General features: G+C 34.3%; 1 protein-coding gene across 1 annotated transcript in view; it reads right to left on the bottom strand.

Moving 5' to 3' along the window:
- Positions 1 to 6,557, bottom strand: part of LOC114325822 (mucin-12-like) — a 95,900-nt gene extending 89,343 nt beyond the window's left edge. Inside the window, exon 1 of the mRNA XM_028273953.2 lies at positions 6,316 to 6,557. Coding sequence (XP_028129754.2) covers positions 6,316 to 6,367 — 52 coding nt within the window. The 5' untranslated portion in view covers positions 6,368 to 6,557. The remainder of the gene's footprint in view (positions 1 to 6,315) is intronic.
- Positions 6,558 to 23,467: the final 16,910 nt, after the last annotated feature.

The following is a 23,467-nucleotide window of genomic DNA, read 5'->3' as shown; positions in this document are numbered from 1 at the left end:
ACACCTTCCCAATACCCCCCTTGAACCGCCTTGCATCATCATATCTCTCTTTTTCACCCTCCCCCCTTAAAGCCCCCTCGTTCTTCAACAAGAAAAAAAAAACATAAATATGGATGTACAAAAAAAAAGAAGTTACCTATTTATTTGAAACAAACTCTTATATGGTTTTGATTGTATCTGAGAATTATGACAAAAATATGATTAGACAAGGTGGAGGGGGAGAAAAAGTATTGAAATTAATCATAAGGCTAAGCAATCAAAAAGTCTGAAAAAAAACATACCTGCATCTACTTGGAAATTTTTCTCCTTTTGTAAGCGTCCTCCGGTGTTTCTCGAATTTGAGTCCAACAGTAGTCAGCCAACATACTAGGGTTCCATTTTCCAGCGTATCTCTTCTCCATTTGGGCAATCTGCTGATGAAATCTTTCACCATGCTCGTCCGAAACGGCTCCACAATTTTCCGGGAAAAAACTCAGGTGGGAGTGGAGAAAATGGACTTTCAATGACATATTGCAACCTAAAGCCTTGTAAGATTTAAGTAGCTCATCAATTCGTTGTTGATAGTCATCTGACCTTTTGTTTCCAAGAAAATTGCGACAAACAAAAACAAAAGATTCCCAGGCTCTTTTCTCTTTTCTTGACAAACTGTTGGAGAAAGCATCGTCATCAAATAACTGTTTAATCTGGGGTCCCACAAATACGCCTTCTTTGATTTTGGCATCACTTATATGCGGAAATTTTTGCTTCAGGTATAAGAATCCTTTACCATCCCTATTTAGAGCCTTAACGAATTGTTTAAAAAGGCCCAGCTTAATGTGAAGTGGAGGTATAATGATTTTTTTTTGCCTACTAAGGCACCAAAAGCGATGTTTTTACAACCGGGAATATCATTCACGCGCAAGGGCCAGTCTTTTCGCACATAATGTTGATCTTTAGCACGGCTGTCCCATTCACAAAGAAAGCAACAAAATTTAGTGTATCCAGCTTGCAATCCAGTTAATATTGCCACTACTTTGAGGTCAGCACAAATATTCCATTGATGATGATCGTAACTAATTTTTTCCAAAATTTTTCTTAGATTGTCATATGTTTCCTTCATACTGGTTGCATAGGCAACAGGGACCGATGGTAGATCATTTCCATTATTAAGTAAAACCGCTTTTAAACTAGTTTTTGAGGAATCAATGAAAAGTCTCCAGTTTTCAGATACGTATGGTATTTTTAGCTCAGTCATTAGTCCTGCAATGTTGTTACAGCTAATTAAATCTTTATCATCATCATCGCGAGAAAAAAGAAATGAAGGCGGAATTTCCTTTTCTGAAAAACGTAATATTGACATCTTTCTGTAGGAGATTTTTCTGCTGAAGTCGTGAACCAAGAAGCTCAGCTTTTATTTTAGGCAGGTCTAAATCGCGAACTAAGTCGTTCAATTCCTCCTGAGTAAAAAGTTGTGGTTCGTTCGAACCGTTAGGCATGTAGTCTCCATCTTGGCTCCCATGTGAGGTCTCCTCTTCCAGTGGTGACGCATTCTGTTCAGTTGCTGATTCTTCATCATCTAGGGTGTAGTTTACGGGTGGTATGGGAACAGGCAGCATATTACTATGTTCCACGGGTCTAATTGCCGAAGGGATATTCGGATAAGTGATGGTACGTTTCGATTTTCGCGAAAATCCAGATATTTTCGTCATACAAAAATAACAGTCCTCGGCATGAGAAGTGGGCTCACGCCAGACCATTGGTACAGCGAAGGATATCGGACGTGATTTCCCACGTAACCACGAACTTAAATTAGTGTAACAACTATTGCAACATAATTTTGGGGCCCATGGCTTGTCTTGATCCCCGACTTTGCAACCGAAATAATGCTCATAAGCTTTTCGAACCATCTTATTTAAAGGTCTCCTTTGATTCTTAAAAGTTACTTCTCCACAAATATAACAGAAAGAATTCACATCATTCTTACAAAAACGCGGCATTGCAACTCCAAAAACTTTACAAAGAAATGTACGTGAAGCACAGAAAAAAAACACGTGTGCTAAACTCAAACACCTCACTTTTAAAAACTTCGAGACAGTCTGTCTCGAACAACACGCTCACTGCAACTGACAGGTGCTTGCTTGCGAATTCAAGTAGTGTAAAAGAGAGAAGGGGGGGGGGTGAAAAAGAGAGATAGAAAGGTGCAAAGGGGTAGTGGGAAGGTGTAAAAAATGGCAAAAGGCCTGTAATGTCGCTTTTTTTCCAAAAAAAATACTGAAAAATGCTGATTTTTTACGGTTTTTTCAGAAAAATACCCCTTTCTTCCCCTTTTTTTGCCCCCTCGGATCCCCAATTATGTTTATCGTTGGGCATAATCTTAATCATTATTTTACTGTAATTTTAATCTATTTATCGCGGCGAAATGAGCAAATTAAACGAAATTTACCTATTTCACCACTATTTTGGCAAGAATAGGGGGGAGCGGAAAAATGGAGGGTGATGGAAAAAAACGGAGGTCATATTCGAGTTCAGCGACCCAAAATTAGTTAAGAACACCCATCAGAGTGTCTGTTCATTTTTCCATGTTGACCAGTGTTTTTAATGTTTGTACCTACATCATATGTTTTATACATATTTTAATAAACATGACGATATATTTTAATGTTTGAAAAGTGTAAGACTAAAAAGTAAAAAATAAAGAAATATAAAAGAAAAATTTTTAAGAAACGCTTTTCTTTAGTTACGAATGCCTAAATTTAAAAATATTATAAAAAATCAACTAAAAAGCAAAAAATAAAAAAAAATTTAAAAAATCTAACACATTCGTTAAAGAAAAGCGTGGGGCGAACACAGTTTATTCTATGAAGACGCGCCACGCTTTTCTTTAACGAATGTGTTAGATTTTTTCAATTTTTTTTATTTTTTGCTTTTTAGTTGATTTTTTATAATATTTTAAATTTCGGCACTCGTAACTAAAGAAAAGCGTTTCTTAAATTTTTTTTTCATATCTTTTTATTTAATTTTGAATTTTGAAAAAAAATGCTTTTTTTTTTAAATAACTTAAAATTTATTAGCGATACCAAAAATCACAAACAGTAAAAAATGTAGGTTTTACTTTTCTGAATATTTTGAACTTTTTGTTTTTCTGTAAGGCCAAAATTTGTTAAGATATGGCTATTCAAAATTTGTATACACTCGTGATTATTGACTAGTTCAAGCCCTTTCAACAAAAATAATAGTCCTTGGGCTCACATATAAAATTATTATTTATTACCACACCCTCGAAACTGTTTGTACTTGTTATTTGGGTGGAGTCGGACAAATTTGGAGCTTGGCGCATTATGGTAGTGGGGCGCTTGTCTGTCAAGCTTTAACGAAGTTGTCAATTTTATGCAAGAAAAAAATATATAACCACATTGGTCATTTTATTTTAATCCACGGTTTTTATCATATAAACAGCGAAAACAATTTTGTCAGACAAAACTATTGGGCCATATGACGCGTCGGACACACTAAATATGTCAAATTTATGAAAATAATAAATTTATTACCACATGGCTAATTTTAACAGAATCTATTTACAATAAAACATTTTTACAATAATGTGATAACCTTGTCGGACAATTTTCACGGGGCTTATGCGCAGTCGGATGCGCCGAAGATGTCAATTTCCTGGAATGTTTTTATTTACAACCATTCTTCCGACACAAATAGGAGGCTAAAAGTAATTATATTCTAAATCAAAAAATCAAAGTGCCCGACAAAAATATTGGGGCAAATCGACAGTCGGACAAAACATTTAATTTTTATTAGTAAACTATACTTTTAAACTATGCTGGGTTCGTGCATCCCTTATCTTCACAACCATTTTTCTTCACAACCATATATTCCTAAACAAAAAATGTAATTGTCTGACAAAAATGTTGGGGCAAACGAACAGAAAACTTAATTCTTTTAGGTTATCAACGTCCTTGAAAGGAGGCATTGCCAAAAAATTTTTAAAATAGTTTTTCTCGGTTACTTTTGAATCGATTTAGCTGAAAATTGGTACACACACTAAGTACAACATTTAAAAGGGCGTGACGTAGGTTTGTACACGAAATTTTCACTAGTAATACCACTAGAGGTCAAATTATTTCCGGAAATTTTTTTGAGATCATGAATATTTTGAAAATTTCCCGAGTCGCAGACGAGGGAAATTTTCTAAAAATATTCATGATCAAAAAAAAATTTCCGGATATTAATTTGACTTCGCGTGGTATTCGGTAAGAAAATTCCACACCAAATTTGCATTTGAAAATCCAAAGCTGCATGAACAGATTAATAGCGCGCCATAGCTTTGTCAGCAATTATTTAGGCTTTCAAATTCGTAATTTCTACTCATTGTACTTGCATGGGAATACCATTTCAAGATAGAAAATAGTATATTCTTCAATTTTACATAAGTTTTGAGTAACTACAAGTGATAGAAAATGAATTAAAACTAAATTATGTAAACAAATAAAAACCAGTCTGTCAAAAATGTTCTGTTATTGTAAACGTCAAAAAATTTCCACTATAATTCGCTGTTGGGTACCCCACGAGCAAAAAATTTCCGATAAAATACCTCCGTTGCCATGGTGATCTGTCAAAATAACGTATTTTGATTGGTTCAAAATTACAGGTGTGAAATTTTCCAAGAAATTTTCCGACAAGAGGGAAAATTTTGGAAAAATTTTTATCTGAAAGTTTGTGTACATACTCCTTGAACAATGACAAACATCGTTCTGTAGTTTTCTTTCTCGAATTTTCAAAAAAAAAATTCCGACAAGAGGGAAAATTTCGGAAAACTTTTTTAAAATTTTGGGACCCATTATTTTTTGTCTGACAAGTGATTCAATATGCATTGCACATGTAAAAAATCAGTACAAAATAAAAATGACATCTGTGGTACTAAATAAAAAAATTCCAGGAAATTGACATCTTCGGCGCATCCGACTGCGCATATGCTCCGTGAAAATTGTCCGACAAGGTTACCACATTATTATAAAAAGGTTTTATGGTAGATTTTGTTAAAATTAGCCATGTGGTAATAAATTTATTATTTTCATAAATTTGACATATTTAGCGTGTCCGACACGTCATATGGCCCAATATTTTTGTCCGACAAAATTGTTTTCGATGTTTATATGATAAAAACCATTGATAGAAATAAAATGACCAATGTGGTTATAAATTTTTTTCTTGTGTAAAATTGAAAACTTCGTGACAGCTTGACAGACAAACGCCCCACTACCATAATGCGCCAAGCTCCAAATTTGTCCGACTTCACCCAAATAACAAGTACAAAAAGTTTCAACGGTGTGGTCATAAATAATAATTTTATATGTGGGCCCAAGGACTATAAGCACTTTTAACACATAAAACTTACAGATCATAATAATAAACAATGCACGAGACAGTATACACGAGTAGAGCAACTTGTGAAATTGTAACGGTTAATTTCATTTGGGATGATAAATTAAGGGTTGATTTTCACGATTTGTTTACAAAAAAGGGGCCAATTTCATTTTGAGCGTAACTTCCTTACGTTTAATTCTAGAAACTAAAAAAACAAAGGTAAACCTTTTTTAAACACTTTAAAAAAGTTGTAATGAGTTTTCCTCAAAAAGTAATTTATTTTTTGATATTTTACGTTGAAATATTCTATTTGGAATTTGGCGAGAATTTGGTGACCTATTTTTCATTAGTTACAGCCCTTTTTTTACTCATTTTTTTCGCTTTTTATGTATGTAATATATTTTTGCTAAGAATGTTTTTTCAATAAAGTAGTTACTTTTTGAGTTATTTACAAAAACCGTCTAAAAACGTGTTTTTTTTTTGTTGAATCGCAATTAACTTGGTGAAAAAATTCTACAGAACAGAAGTTGCTTAGAATTAGTCAGTTTATCCATTTCCGGACTTATTTTGAACGTATATTTTTTCACCCCCTAGAAGGAGTGAAAGTCACCCCCATGCCCCCATGGAAAAAGCACATCGGCACAATATCACTTTTCTTCTTTGACATGTTACCTACTATGTGTATGCCAAATTTCAAGTCAATCTAAAAGGTTCTTTAAAATTGATAGGTTTTGCAATATTTTACCGTCAGCGAACGGACTAAATCTTCAATGAAATATAATAAGTGGGTGTTACATAGGAACAATATGTATTGGAATAAGATTAACTGGAGTGAAGAGTTAAAGGAAATTTAAATAATGTGCCAAACATACAGATAGAACACGAAAACATGGTATGATATAAATATTATTCTACATGCACTTAATTTAACATATCACCGAATAAAAAAAATAAACGTACCTGCGTTACAAGAACAGAAAATCACAAAAACAACAATCACCCCGGTCTTCATCTCGCGCGCATTTACTACTCACTCCGACGCACTATTTCTAAAACTGTCCCAACATAAACTACAGAAACTTACACACTGACAAGTCCAAATTAGTTTAAGTACCCTCTGCCTATGGGAAACATTAACTTAAGATGGGTTTCTGGTGTTGCGTCTCGATGCCTTCCCGACTTTCGGCGTTCAGTCAGTAGAGGAATCGAACGCGTTAAGAGGATTCGGCTTGACCGATTATTCGTCAAAGCAGTTTTGTTAATAATTAACACACCTAATTATTAGGTGTGGAATGTTTTGATTTAGAATATAAATTTCTCTTTTTGATGTTTAGTTAATATGTTTTAAAGTTTTCTGATAATTTAACGGTTTTAATAGATTTAACTCAGTACATTCTTCTGATTTTATGTTATAAAAAACCGTTCAACTTTAAATTATAATTTGATATTTATTCGATACAACTTACATTTATTAAAATAGATTGTTTATTAATGAATTGATAAAAAGTCTTATACTTTGATCGAATTCTCACATTTTCAATCAGGTGTTTTGCCGAAAACTCGTTAGGAAAATAGAAAAAACAAACAAATTCAATGATTATTTTAAATATTTGGTTGCCATCAATTTATTCTTTAAGTACCTACCATCTCCGCGACGAACGTTGGCAATCATCATGGCTATTTGGCCTTCGAGGCAGCTGTTCTGAACAGTTGCCTTGAGCTGCAATCAAACCATTCTCTCAGGTTCTTCAACCAGGAAACGCGTCTCTTTCCTACGCTTTTCCTACCCTCTATTTTTTCTTGAATTATGAGTCTCAAGGAGTGAGGCAAGGATATATCCTGTCCCCGGTGCTGTTTAATATATACTCTGAATGTATCTTCGAGCAAGCGCTGGGAGAACTACAGGAAGGCGTATTAGTCAATGGAGTGCGTCTGAACAACATTATATGCCGACGACGCTGTAGTTTTTGCAAACAGTCTAGATGGTTTGCAAAGAATAATGTCGCGCATGTCAGATATAAATAGAGAATACGGACTTGATCTCAATACGAAAAAAACAAAGTACATGGTGGTCAGTAAGCGCGAAATATTAAATATGCAGCTTTTGGTTAACCAACAACTAATTGACAGGGTCGACAGCTACACATACCTTGGTACCAACATGAGCAGCCACTGGGACCACTCAAGTGAAATAAAACAACGCATAGGAAAAGCGAGATCAGCGTTCATAATGATAAAGTCTCTTTTCAGAAGCCAAGATTTACCTCTGGCTACCAAAATCTCTATCATCATATGCTATGTATTTTCTACTTTATTATACGGAGTAGAGGCCTGGACACTTTCCGGGGCTTCTTTGAGAAAACTCGAGGCATTCGAGATGTGGTGTTACAGGCGAATTTTGAGAATTTCGTGGGTGGATCGTGTGACTAATGTTGAGGTTCTACGTAGAATAGGCAAGGAGTGCGAGAAAATTAACACAATCAAAGAGCGCAAACTAGAATATCTTGGCCATGTTATGAGGAATGAACAGAGATATGGCTTGTTGCAACTCATTCTTCAAGGCAAGGTATTTGGAAAGAGAGGACCAGGGAGAAGAAGAATATCTTGGCTTCAAAACCTGAGAAAGTGGTTTAATACATCGACAACCAGACTATTCAGAATAGCAGCAAGCAAAGTTAGGATAGCCATGCTGATGGCCAACATCAGGAACGAATAGGCACCTTAAGAAGAAGAAGATGAGTCTCAAGATGTTATATCTTTTGCCTCTCATCACATGTCCGAGATATTGTCATTTCCTTTCTTTTATTGTGTTTTCAATTTCCCTCTCTCTCTCTCTGCCTATTCCCCTTAACACTTCTATATTCGTGACTCTAACACTCTTCTAAATGTACACATTTCAAATGCCATCAACTGGTTTAATGTTAAAAAATGAGAAAGAAGCTCTATTCAGGGCAAGAATAGTAGAAGAAATGTGTTGGAGCATGAAAGGAAGCCCTAATATAATTTGGAGAAATATGGCCAGTATCATCAGAGAGACTGCTATTGGAATACTTGGAAAAACGTTAGGAAAGTTTGAGAAAAAAGAGACTTCTTCTTCTTCTGGTTCCTATCCATTTCGGATGTTGGAAAGCATATTGGCAATCATAACCTTGCTTGCTGCGGCTCGAAACAGTTCCGTTGAGGTTTTCTTAAACCATGTTATCAAATTCCTCAGCCATGATATTCTCCTTCTAACGGGTCCCCGCTTACCTTTGACTTCACCTTGCAATATGGACTGCAGCAGGGAGAAACGGTGCTGATTTCTCATAGCGTGTCCCAGATACTGCAATTTTATGCGTTTGATGGTAAAAACAATCTCCGGTTCCTTCTTCATTCTTCCTGGAACTTCCTTGTTCGTGATCCTTGCTGTCCATGATATTCTCAGCATTCTTCGAGACTTAAAGGGACTTGGTGGTTGCCAAATGAAGTAGGTATAAGAAAAAATAAAAGAGAAGAGAGAATTACATTAAAAATTTGGAAGACAATAGGTCGGAGACAGACCTTCAAAGCTATACGGTCGCCAAATAGAAAGCGAAAGTAATAGTAGCAAAAGCTAAAGCAGAAACGTATACAAATCAACTTGATACCAGGAAAGGCAAAAGAAAGATAATATTAAATAGCCAAACCGAGAGCAAAGAAAGTAGACGATTGTAATCAGATTAGATGTATATGAGAGAAAAATAATAAAACAATTATTCACGAACAGGATGTAAAGAAGAGATGGAAAAAGGAAAAAGTCCTTTGACAGTTTATTAAATGAAGAATTTGACAGACAACCAGAGAGACACCAAAATACCAAACGACGAAGTGGATCAGGGAGAAATGTGGACAGTATTAGGAGAGACAGGAACAAGTTTATTTAATAGAATTATGGAAGTTAAACAAATGCCAGATGCATGAAGAAGCAGTATATTAGTACCTGTTTACAAAAACAAGGAAGATAAACAAAAATGTATAAACTAGAGGGACATTAAATTACTTAGGAACACCATGAAAATATTGGAGCGAGTAATTGATGACGGATAAGGAAAGAAACCAAAATATCCGATAATCAATTTGGCTTTAAGCAGTGTAGATTATCTCGGCGACTTAAACGCCAGACTCGGCTACATACCTGTGGCTGGAGTTACACAAAGATTTAACGAAGAAACGCTCAACGACAACGGAGAAAGACTCCTAGAACTTCGTTTATTGAATAACCTCCGAATTAACAACACATACTTTGACCATGCAATACAGCATAAGATCACCTGGTCAGATACAAGAGGACGTAACTCTATGATTGACTACATTATAACAAACAGACAAATACAACCCAGGGATATAATAGATGTGCGCACTCTATCGTCCGCCAATGTGGGATCCGACCATGGCCTGGTACCAGGGAAAATAAACATAGAAATCAACACACAACGCAAGCGAAATACAAAAGTCGAAGAAAAGTTAAACATAGAAAGCTTAGAAGATGAAGGGACACAAAACTTGTATAGAAACAGACTAACAGAAAAGCTAAACAGCCATAACCTAGAGACTAAAAAGGATATAGAAGAAACTTGAAAAATTATTAGAAAAAGTATCCTACAAGCAGCAGAAGAAGCTTTAGGTAAAAGAAAAGTCAACAGAAATAAACGGAAATACAAAACTCCATGGTACGACGAAAGGGTGAAAGCACTAGCAAATCAAAAGAAACACGCTTTCCTAACATACAAAAGAGTGAAGACACCGGAGGCACGAGACGACTACGTGACAATCAGGAATAGAGTAAACCAAGAAATAGATAACATAAAAAAAGAACACTGGGGGAAATTTACCAAAGATATGGAATACGCCCTCTATGGATCCCAGAAGAAGGTGTGGAAGATGATAAGGAGACAAAAAACAGAAATGAATGAATTTGTACGAATAGATAGCATTACGGAGACACAATAGACTGAGCATTTCACGAAATTATATGGAGAAGGAGAAGATGAGAACAAAGAAATAAACATTAATAAAACCCACGATAGAGTACTAATATCAGAAGAAGAGCTACAAGAACGAATAAAAAAACTAAAAAATAGAAAAGCACCTGGTCCTGATAAGATAAATAATGAACTGCTAAAATATGGAGGAGGAACACTACTCAAATGGCTCCTAAAATTATTTATCGATATAACAAATATCGGAGTAGTACCAGCGGAATGGAAGGAAAGTCTCCTGCTACCGATACTCAAAAAGGGAGACCCGAAAAAGAAAAACTGGAACGAACATGTAAACCGAATGGAACCAGATAGATTAGCGAACATCTGTAAAAACAACAAGCCGTATAGTAGAAGACCCGTTGAAAGGCCGCCGAAAAGATGTAAAGACAATGTACAGTCAACAACAACTGAAACAGAATAAGAGGCAGACAAACAGGAGTAATCCTAGTGCGAAGAAGAAGAAGAAGAAGATTATCAACAGATGCAATTTTAAATATAAGCAGTTGGTATTTATTGATCTTGAGAAAGCATATGATAAAGTTCCTCGAGAAATTATATGGTGGGAACTCAATAAGAAAGGAGTCCCCGGTGTATGTAAAGATTGTGAGAGATATGTATGAGGGAGTAACAATTACTGTTCTGGTGTTGAGTCTTTATGCCTTTCCGACTTTCGGAGTTCAGACAGAAGACAAATCGAACGGGTTAAGAGGATTGGGCTCGACATATTATTTGTCAAAGCAGTTTTGTTAATTAGGTGTGGAATGTTCTGGTTTAGAATATAGATTTCTCTTTTTGATGTTTAATTAATATGTTTTAAATTTTTCTGGTAATATTTTATAATGGGTTTAACTCAAAATACATTCTTTTGTTTTTATGTTATCATAAAAAGTCGCAACATTCTACAGACGTTTAACTGTTGATTTTATTTGATATTTATTCGATACAATTTACATCTATTAACATAGATTATTTTTTATTAATGAATTGATCAAAATTCTTGTAGTTTAATTGAATTCTCGCATTTTCAATCGCGTATTTTGCTGAATTCTCCTTGGAAACGGAATAAAAAAAACAAATAAGATAATTTTTTTATTCTAAATATTGGCTGGCTATCTTTACTTATTATTTTAAAGAGCTCTAATTAAATTAATGTAGCTTTTCATCTTTGTGGTAAGATAACTTTTCTATTTCTTGAGCGTTTCAAATTTTTCGTTTTGATCCGTTTACTGTTTGTGGACATGGAATTAACAATCTTCTTTGTATGCTGCACTTCAACCATAAGGTTATTATTTTCCTTTCAATAATCATTATAGTCCAGTCGGGTTAGACGAATAACAGGCCTAACCTTGCATTAGGAGCTGCCCCAAATTTTATTTTTCTAATCTTTAGGGAGGGTTAATATTAGTATAAATTTAAAATCTCGACTGAATTCCACCGTTGCGTTAGCCGCCATCTTGATTTTAAACGAGAACGGTTTTTGCTCAATATCTCCGCCATTTGACAAAAAGTGTAGAAACTGAAATTGTTGAAAAGGCGATTTTCTATAATTTCATTTATTATAATTTTTTTGTGCGGTCGATATTTTCCGAGTTATGAGGGGAAAATAGTGACAGTTGGAGCATAATTATTGAATTATTGAATTATCTCGTTTATTATTAGTTTTACAACAAATATGTACCTATATAAAAATGAAGAGAATTAAATTCTACACAATTTTGATTTCTTTAATTTTTTTGCTAAAATTAATATTTAAGGTAGTACGTATGCGGTAATGGCGCGAGCGTAAGACCGGATTGATTTTATAGCAATTGTTTTTGTTCAATATCTACGCCATTTTCAACTAAAATTATTCAAAATATAATTTCCTACAATTTCATTTTAACATTTTTTTTCATGCGGTTGATATTTTCCGAGTTACATGGGAAAATAGTAAAAAGTTGTGGGGGGAGCATAATTATTGAATTGAATTTTGTTTCCGAGCTGCCCCAAATTTTATAATTATATCCTTTAGGAGAGATTAATAGTAGTGTAAATTTAAAATCTCGACTGAATTCCGCGGTTGCATTAGACGCCATATTGATTTTAAATGAGAACTGTTGTTGCTTAATATCTCCGCCATTTTCAACTTTTCGACATAAATGGTGGGAAAGAAAAAAATTGGAAATGCAATTTCCTACAATTTATTTGGCACAATTTTTTTTATACGATCAGTATTCTCCGAGTTAAGGGGGAAAATAATGGAAGTGGAGGGGAAGCATAATTATTGAATTGTCTCATTTATTATTAACTTTACGACATAATTGTACATAAACAAAAATAAAGAGAATTATATTTTATACAATTTTTAAAACTTCCAATGAAACGTCAAGCAAACTAAGTATATAAAAGACATAAAAAGACAAAATCCACGAGGAAAATAAACTTCCTGTAGCTGGCTGTATACCATAAATCACAAAAACACCAAGTTACTTGTAAAAGGTATATATTAAAATACCCTGAATAAGGGTCACAATACAAAATGTTTTCGGATTAAGGAATCCATCATCAGTGTTTAAAAGCCCTAAAATTAAGTATAACCTAATTAAATGAGATAAAAGTTAAAATTGACAGGGGTTTTCAAGAACAAGAGGCCATACTTACAAAATTTGCATGCCTGAGCCACCAAAATGTATTGGGTAAAAACCCTTTAACCCTTTAAAGGGTTTTTACCCAATACATTTTGGTGGCTCAGGCATGCAAATTTTGTAAGTATGGCCTCTTGTTCTTGAAAACCTCTGTCAATTTTAACTTTTATCTCATTTAATTAGGTTATACTTAATTTTAGGGCTTTTAAACACTGATGATGGATTCCTTAATCCGAAAACGTTTTGTATTGTGACCCTTATTTAGGGTATTTTAATATATACCTTTTACAATAAACTTGGTATTTTTACATAAAAAGACATTATATGCATTAAGTTCACTTAATTTAATTAACTAGCGGGTTTTATTGGTTGAATTTGTCGGTCGATATTTTAAGTTTTATGTCAGCTAATATATCGTGATGTTTCAACAATTTTTTTTTAAATTTTGGACCCTCTTGGGGGAATTTTCCCATTTCCCCCCCTTAATAAATGAAATTATAGAAAATCGTATTTTCAACAATTTCAGTTTATACACTTTTTGTCAAAAAATTGAAAATGGCGGAGATATTGAGCAAAAACGGGTCTCGTTTAAAATCAAGATGGCGGCTAACGCAACGGTGGAATTCAGTCGAGATTTTAAATTTATACTATTATTGACCCTCCCTAACGACTAGAAAAATAAAATTTGGGGCAGCTCCTAATGCAAGGTCAAATGCTATCCCGACTGGGCTATTAAGTATGAAATTTTGAAAAAAATTCCTATGAAAGCAAAGTAGACGAATTGGTGTATTTGGTGTACAAGAAACTCGTTGGATAGATAATAAATCGAGAAATCTTGGAGATGGATGTAAGTTAATATACAGTAGTGCGAACAGTAATAACAGAAATGGAATAAGTATTATTTTTAATAACGAGAGGAAGAAACATCTTGTAAGTGTAACCAGAAGAATTGATAGGATAATGAACGTCCAAATGAATGCAGGCAATACCAACATACCGTACCGGAAACGACAGAATTTTGTGCCCTTGTTACGAGATAGTTGAGATTTCTGTAGAAGAAAAATGTTTTATCGAAGGTGATTTGAAAGGATATATTGGTCGAGAAATAGTGGGATTAGAAAGAGTTCACCGACATTGGGGGATATAATAAGAAATAATGAAGAAAGTAGTGTGATTGACTTTGCAGTGGCATGAGATTTTAATGTGATTGAATGCTGAAGACCAGTATGTTACTTGTAGTAGCAGGGAAAAGGATAGATTTTATGTTGTGTAGAAGACGCCAGCTAAAAGAGGTTACCAACTGTAAAATGGTAAAGGTCGAGAGGTCAACACCGATAGGTGTTAGTAGATACGGAAACAAAGGTGAGGCGAAAAGAAAAAGGTGAAAAGGAAAGCAAGTACGACATCAAAGGGTAAAGTGATTGAAGCTAAAAGATAACGATTTGACAAAATTCATCAAGAGTGGAGTGCTGGTAGAGTTTGAGAAACAAATACAATAAATTAATGGTGGGAAGCCAACAGCAAAGTTGTGATAAGAGTGGGAGAGGAAGTGTTAGGAAAAAGAACCGATAAAGGGCCTCCTAGGGACAAAGAAACTTGATGGAACGATGAAGTGCTGCAGAAGGATAGGGAGAAGAAAGAGGTTAGAAAGAGGTACGAGAGGTCAAAAAGAGAGGAAAATAAAGATACATACAAGGTAGCAAAAAGAGAGATGAGGTTGTCGAGACTATAAACACGATGAAAAATGATAAGGCAGTAGCATGTGATGGAATACCGGTGGGTGTTTGGAAGGATCTATGAGAGAAATAGGGGTCGCCAAGTTCTTGAAAATTTCAAGATCTTGTCTTGATCTTGACTTGATTTCAAAACAAGATCAAGACAAGAAGTAATTTTAGATTTCAAGACAAGACAAGAAATTTTTGTCAATACCAAGATTTCTTGTCAAGAAATCAAGAAATCTTGAAATATCTTGACTAGGTATTAATTTGTGAAAAAGATAACACATTTTAACATAGAATAACGTATTTTAATGTATTGAACACTTTTTTTGCTTAAACGATTTACAAAATGTAAATCATGTAAATGTAACATAATTTTTTAAATCGGAATTGATAAGCCATGAATTAAGGCAGATAATACTTCTTATGCTGGGGCCACAGTAACGGTATCAGACGTTACTGTGGTCCCAGCATTATGGAGTTAACGTCTAGCCGATTTCTTGACTTTGTTATTGTTAAAGCTGCTATTGAAAATAGCCTTTACGCAGGTACAGATGTTGCTGGCGTTCTGAGAAAATCCTTGGCCATTTTCGATTATAACGGGTAGACATTCTCGTGTCTTCTCTACCAAGCAAGTAGATTCTCAGCATCTTCTGACCTAGGCTCATTTAAGTATTTTTTGACTGTGGTATCAGATTCTGTAGGTCATTCTGGGATTTATTAGGCCGTGTCAGCACGAATCGCAATAAACAGGTCGCCGGGGAATCACCGGACCAGGTAATCAAGAAATTTCAAGTTCTTGAAATTTCTTGAGTCAAGACAAGATATAACATGTCAAGAAAACGTCAAGACAAGATTTTTTTAAATTTCTTGATTTTAATTTTTAATTTAATAATTAAAGACAAACGTTTGTCCTTTTTTACACAATCTATGCGGATATGTTATTTTAACTCTTTTAAACTAAAATACATATCTACACCCTGTAATGGTTTGCAAGAAATTATTTCATTAGTCTGTAGCCCATTAGTACGTACGCTAAATGAATGACAACGACATATTTTAATAATTATTAGTGTACTTCTTTAGGACATTATTGACGACCTTAATTTTCGGACGTTTCGTAATCCATTTTTAATAACATTGGCGACCTCCAAAGCATTTTGTGAAGAATAATTTTGTGTCTGAAAGTAACCATGAGAAAAGACGAAAATTATTTAAATTTATGTATGTTTATTTTTTTACGATTCCAGTTTTTTTAATTTGGGTGGATACGAAACAACCATCACAAGATAAAAAATAGTGCATTCAACAGTGTTACACTTAAACTTTAAGGACATCTGGTTTTTCTGTTGGTATATTTTTCAGTCTTCAGTGTGAAAAGTGTTTTAACTGTTGAAAATGATCTCTTTTAAATAAATGTGTATTCATAAAACTCCAAATAGATAATATATTATATAGTGGGGGCAAAATTATGGAATAAATTCATCATTTTTTAGGCAACGGGCGATTTTAGACACAAATCCCTAAACAGGTCGGTTTTTATTAGTGGCGTCATCCATCTTGGCGTGATGACGTAGGTAATCGGTAATTTTTTAAAATGAAAACAGGGGCCGTGTGCTAGTTCATTTGAAAGGTTATTCAATTTTCTATTCAGTAATACAAAAATTAACGTAATTAATTTTACAAGCTGACAAAAAAATTATGTTTGAATTACATTAATTGAAACAAAAAGAAGTAGGTACCTATGTATGTAATTTATTTAACTCAAAATAAATTTTACTGCTGCCAGAAATCAGAAAAAATGCTTATTTGACAAATAAATACTGATTTTCGCTTAAATCAAATGTTTTACTCCCACCCGTCTGCCTCTTAGCAGTATAAACATTTAATTTAAGCGAAAAGCAATGTTTAGTTGTCAAATGTTTTTCTGTTACCTGACAGCAGTAAAATGCATTTTGAATTATAGTTATTTTCCTAACAAGTGCAGAAAGTCATTCTTTTCCGCACGCGACTGCAGTTTGCCGAACGACGCGAAGCGGGAGTTCGGCAAGCAGTCGAGTGCGGAAAAGAGACTTTCTGCAAGAGTTAGGAACAATATTTTTTCTAAGAGTCTTTAAAAAATTACCAAATCTTAATCAATTAATTTAATTAATATGAAAATACATACACAAATTAATTCTTTGACAAGGTTGTCAAAACCAAATTTTCAATATAATTAGTTAGCATGACGACGATCTTGGTTTCCATGACGATGATTCAAAACGACTGTTATTGTCTACCGATTGGACTTTCGAATATTATGTCAAAATAATTTTTTCTACGAGCGTGCAAAAATGTCTACTTTCGCGCACGCATTTTAGTTTAGAAAGTTTTACTTTTCCGCACGCGTGTTACTTTTCCGCACGCGGTTTACTTTTCCGCACGCGGTTTTTACTTTTCCGCACGTCATGGAAACCAAGATCGTCGTCATGCTAACTAACTATATTGAAAGTTTGGTTTTGACAACATTGTCAAAGAATTAAATCAACTTTTTAACAATTTTATTATTATCAAATACAAAATATGTAATTTTAATAATATCTATTTATTATTTACAATGTTTATATTGAACGTACAACTGAATCCTAGGCTTTTTTCTTCAAATATGCTGTTAACTTAAAATAATCGCCTATATTGACATTTTTTTCAATTTTTAATACTGACTTGAGCATGGAATAGCGGGACCACAAAGTATTTGGTTTGTAGATTTTGGATAGACTAATAAAATAAGCCAAAAACACTTCTTCTTTTAAGCTATTTACACTTTTTTCTTTACACCAACTCATAAAAATATTGTATTCTTTCTTGTACCTGTTTGCTGATTTTTCCGGTAACAAATTAAGATAATTGACAACGTCGAGGATAGATGGAGGTAGTTCTTCGTCACTTGATGCCATCTAAATCACTGAATTATTTTTTAATTCGTAAGTAAAGATAAATTTTAAAGTGTGTGACGTGCTTCTTGACAATAATTGCTTTGTTTGACATCGTTGCTATGCCTTTAAAATATTAAAACCTGTACATAACAGGTATTTAGGCACCGCATTGAATTTAATTCGGTGTTATTAGATCGTCGTCATGCTAACCAATTATATAGAAAGTTTGGTTTTGACAACCTTGTCAAATATTTAATATGTGTATGTATTTTTATATTAATTCAATTAATTTGGTCATTTTTAAATGCTCGTAGAAAAAATATTGTTCCTAACTCTTGCAGAAAGTCTCTTTTCTTCACTCGACTGCTTGCCGAACTCCGCTTCGCTTCGTTCGGCAAACTGTAATCGCGTGCGGAAAAGTATGACTTTCTGCACTTGTTAGGAAAATAACTATTATTTCATCGAATTGTCGCGTTAATTTCATTAAAACAGGAACACAATGAGATATATTTGAAATAAATTAGTAAATAATATCTAAATATTAGTTTATTGCATGTATTATAATTACTTTAAGGCCGTATTAACATATCTAAATTAACACGCGTGCGGAAAAGTAAAAACCGCGTGCGGAAAAGTAACACGCGTGCGGAAAAGTAACACGCGTGCGGAAACGTGAAACTTGCTAAACTAAAATGCGTGCGCGAAAGTAGACATTTTTGCACGCTCGTAGAAAAAATAAATTACATACACACTTTTTTGTGTCAATTAATGCAATTAAAAACATATTTTTTTGGCCATCCTGTATCATCGATTACGTTTTCACGACCAGATGGATGACCCTAATATGATAATGATGTCACAAATATGATATATATTCCAAAAAAATTTAATTTAAAAAGCATTTCTAAAATTTTGGCAAATTTATTTTATGAATAAGATTACATTATCTACCTTTTTCGACCTTGTCAGACTTTTTGGGGAAATTGCTTATCTTATATTCCAAAGTTATATAATAATTTCTACGTCACACTTTGTGGTGTATTACAATATTAACGATTTTTTTATTTCTTCCTTTTTTTATCATATGTCTTTTAATGAAAATTGCATCCAAGCTGATTTGCGGATATACCAGTATCTTCAAAAATATTCCCCTATCAATTCCTCTCTTACATGTTGTAATGGTGTAACTGAATAGTTTTATCGTCTTGTAGTTTGTACATTGTTGAACATCACCTTTGTTTTTGAAAATAGTTAATGCATCGTTTCTCCATTCGACAGGAATTTGTCCCACTTCCATAAATCAATAAAGTTGTTAGCCAACTTGTTTGCACTGTTTTTCTTCCTTCTTGTATGTAAGCTTTAAAACCTCTTTTTTTCAATATTAGCCTTTTTCGTCCATTTGGTGACTTATCTCGTGCTATTCGTACTATCCTATCCTCTGCCACTCTACTAATGTGTTAGTTCCACTTCTGTTTTCGTTTTGTCACCCATCCATTTATGTCTTCTAGATTGCATGCTCTTCTAATGTTTTCGCTTCTCTCCCTATCCAGCAGACTTTTCCCTGATATTCATCGGAGTATTTTCGAACAATGGCTGTGGGTTATGAGCTCGAAGACTGGGTGGATTAAGTAGCTCGGCTCACGGCCAGTCCCAATCTCAGATAAAAGAGGAGGATTGATGGGCCAGGTTAGCATCCTACCCATTGTAAAAGAAAATAAGGCTCAAAGAATCGATACAAAGCCTCGAAACCCGACGAAACCTAATATTAATATTGTAGTCTTTAATTTATGTACAATCTTACTCTGGGCTACACAATACAAGGAAAAGTTATTTACCAGCAATTTTATTGCTGGAATCGAATCTTATTATTGTATGTATTAATAATATAGGTATGCAAAGTCCGCAGATAGTGTGCTACTTTTTTTATAAACAAAAAGGCGCCCGAAAATCGTGTTTTTTTCAATTTTTGCTCTATAACTCCAAAGATTTTAACTTTACACCAAAAACACTCAAATAAAAATTGACCGCAATTAAATTCTACATAGAGACGTGTTTTTCCCGATTCAGTTCGATGAAAACTTTCCCCGGAAAAAGCGGGGTTTTCCAACAAACTCTTTAATTTTCAACTAAAATTTTAGATAAGTAATTGTCAATCAATATTTAAATAACTTGGTAATGTAAAAGATCTTTTCGTATAGATTATAGTTCCAGAAGCCGATGGAAATTGAATAAACAGTTTAGCAACAATTGAATTGTTAATTAAAAATTTACGGTCGCTATAATAACGACAATAATTACGATGCATAAGAATAACTATGATTTTTTCATAAAAAGACACTATACCTATCTAATGTACTTTACATAATTGAAATTGGACTATTTAAGCGGCCTCAGGAATATTTTAAAATTATAAACAATTTTTTGGCTTATAAACAAATAGAATATCTCGGGAAATATTAAACTAAATTAAATTGTGAAAAACGTGTAAAACGGTATTCGAAAGAAAGCGGCACGACGCTTCTTTTAAAAGAAAAAAAGTTTAATTATAACGAGTGGTTCCTGAGATATAACCAATCAAAGTTGACCGGAATTGACGGCAAAGATATAAACAATAGGATCATAATTTTCAAACCATCACCTTTCTATTTTTGTCCTCTTTCTCCACACCAATTTTCATATGTTTAAAATACTCATAACATATATTATTATAATAAAAACTATCGATAATACGTGTGAAAATTGCCAAAAATAGCAAAATTCCAATCAAAAATTAGGTTGGAGCAAATGTAACCCTCAAAGTTCAAAATCGGTATACGTTAAAAAAATGCATTTTCTCGGCTTCCCATGCAGCAATTTCCTTCATTCTTTTTTTTTTGTTCCCTAATAACTCGAGTAGAGCCATCGAACTAACGCATTATTAAATGTCAAACTTGTATTTGTTTTGTTATAATAGATTAATTTATTTATAAGAACAGAAAACTACATATTTTTTCCAGTTGTAGGCTTTTTTTTAGATAAACTTACTACAAGTGTACCTTTTAAAGTTAAAACATAAATATTTCCATTTGAAAGCTGTATAATTATTTAAACAATTTTTATTTAAACAAGTTAAAATTTTGTGTTATAATAAATAAATTAATTTATTATAACAAAAAAAAGCAAGTTTGACATTTAATAATGCGTTAGTTCGATGGCTCTACTCGAATTACTTGGGAACAAAAAAAGAATGAAGGAAATTGCTCCATGAGAAGCCGAGAAAATGCATTTTTTTAACGTATACCGATTTTGAACTTTGAGGGTTACATTTTCTCCAACCTAATTTTTGATAGGAATTTTGCTATTTTTGGCAATTTTCACACGTATTATCGATAGTTTTTATTATAATAATATATGTTATGAGTATTATAAGAATATGAAAATTGGTGTGGAGAAAGAAGACAAAAATAAAAAGGTGATGGTTTGAAAATTATGATCCTATTATTTATATCTTTGCCGTAAATTTCGATCAACTTTGACCGGTTGTATCTCAGGAACTACTCATCATAATTAAACGTTTTTTCTTTTTGAAGAAGCGTCCTGCCACTATTTTTCAAATACCGTTTTTATAATTTAATTTAGTTTAACATTTCCCGAGTTATTCTATTTGTTTATAAGCCAAAAAATTGTTTATAATTTTAAAATATTCCTGAGGCCGCTTAAATAGTCCAATTTCAATTCTGTAAAGTACATTAGATAGGTATAGTGTTATTTTATGAAAAAATCATAGTTATTTTTATGCATCATAATTATTGTCGTTATTAGAGCGACCGTAAATTTTTAATTAACAATTCAATTGTTGCTAAACTGTTCATTCAATGTCCATCGCCTTCTGGAATTATTATTATTATCCAGATTTAGCCATACGGCTCACACTCCCTCTAAGGGGAAATTTGACTCATCCCAGATACCTACGGTATCAAAAGGATTGAGCTCTGGTGGGACTCTTTCCGTGTTATCGAGCCCTAGGTGACTTGGTATGCAGGTGTGTCTCCCAAAAATTTTCGTACACATCTGGCCGTTGCGAGTAGTACAGCTTTCTGCATGGTCTTGTAAAGATGTTCATTTAGACCCAGCCTTTTTATGCTTTCGAGGAGGTTCTTCGGAATGACTCCAGTAGTAGATATAACAATAGGTATCGTCTGGGTACTTTGCATTCTCCATTGCCTTCGTATTTGAATTTCTAGATCTCTGTACTTGGCGATCTTTTCAGTGAATTTACTACGTAGATTATTGTTGTTAGGTATCGCCACATCAATTAGTGTTGTTTGTCTTGTTAATTTATTAACTAGTACGAGATCTGGTCTATTATGTGCCACTGTTTGGTCTGTGAGCACAGTGCGGTCCCAGTATAGCTTGTACTTGCCATCCTCAAGCATACTCTCAGGGACGTATTGATAATACGGGAGATGGTCCGTTTGGAGAAGTCCCAGCTTGATAGCTATCTCTTGATGAAGGATTTTTCCCACTGCGTCATGCCGTTCCTTGTATTCAGTTGCAGCAAATGCCTGGCAGCCCCCTGTAAGATGTTGGATGGTTTCTTGGGCTTGACATCCATATCGGCATCTGTCGTTTTGAACCTGAGGGTCTTTGATGATATATTTCAGGTAGTTTCTGGTTGGTATAACCTGATCCTGAATGGCCAGTAATGAACCCTCCGTTTCAGGGAACATCTTTCCTGATGTCAACCAGTAGTTCGACGCTATATTGTCGACATAATCTTGGCTGACCTCATTGGGATGTCGCCCGTGCAAAGGTTTACCCATCCAGGCGCGCACTTTTTCGTCCTTAGTAAGGTGGTTTATGCGCAGTTCTGCTTCCCTCAGTTTGATCGGTGTTGTGTCATCTACTGCGCAGATAGCGCGATGTAGAGTAGATGTCTCAGCCTGCATCTGAAAATAAGTTCTTAAATTAGCAATTTGTTTATCTAATTGCTCACCTATATCCATAAGTCCTCTTCCTCCTAAATACCGGGGTAATGTCGTTCGTTCTACTGCACTTTTAGGGTGGTGTTTATGTGCCTTTGTGAGGTGTGTTCGTACTTTTCGCTGAAGATTTTCTATATCCGTTTTTGTCCACTTAACAATACCAAATGAATAGCTAAGCGCGGAACAAGCGTAGGTGTTTAGTGCCTTAAACAAATTTTTACTGTTAAGCTGTGAACGAAGCAGCTGTTTTACCCTTCTTGTAACGGGTAGTTCTTTTAAGGACGACAGACTCAGTAAAACACAATTTAAAAATAAAGCAAATATATTAAAGGTAATTATATACAGTTTAAAACAAATAAAATAAAATATAATTCCATCTTCTGCAAAGGAAAAACAATATTAAACTTTATTATAGTTATCCGATCATAATAGCAACATCGAAATAATACGATAATCAATATATACAATAATAATCTCGCTACGTTAAAACAACGTAGCCTGGAGACGGCATTTCACTTCAATGCAGTCACTCGTTCCTCGCTACTACCGCCTACTGCGATAACGATTGTGGCAAGACTCCACGTCACTACGGTGGCGTCTACCTAGGCATAGTTCCGCCTCACAAACGGCGCATCTTTGCCAGGCCAGCTGAAGCTCGTTCAATACGCGAGGCATCAGCTGTTGAGCCATAGTAAGTTCAATACACGAACCATGACTGATTTTCTCATTCTCCTAGCTCGCCTTAAATATGCTCTCGATGCCCTCTCCTTCGGTTTCCCCCAGCGGTGCCGTGAAGAAGGAATGCGCAAACACGGACACTCCATCAGTCCCCTCCGGTAACAGCAGCTCATCGCCCGCCGAGGCATCACATCGTTACACCCCCTTCTCTTT

This window comes from Diabrotica virgifera, chromosome 3 (genome assembly GCF_917563875.1).
Source record: "Diabrotica virgifera virgifera chromosome 3, PGI_DIABVI_V3a".
NCBI classification, from domain to species: domain Eukaryota; kingdom Metazoa; phylum Arthropoda; class Insecta; order Coleoptera; family Chrysomelidae; genus Diabrotica; species Diabrotica virgifera.
This window is presented reverse-complemented; position numbering and strand designations above follow the sequence as displayed.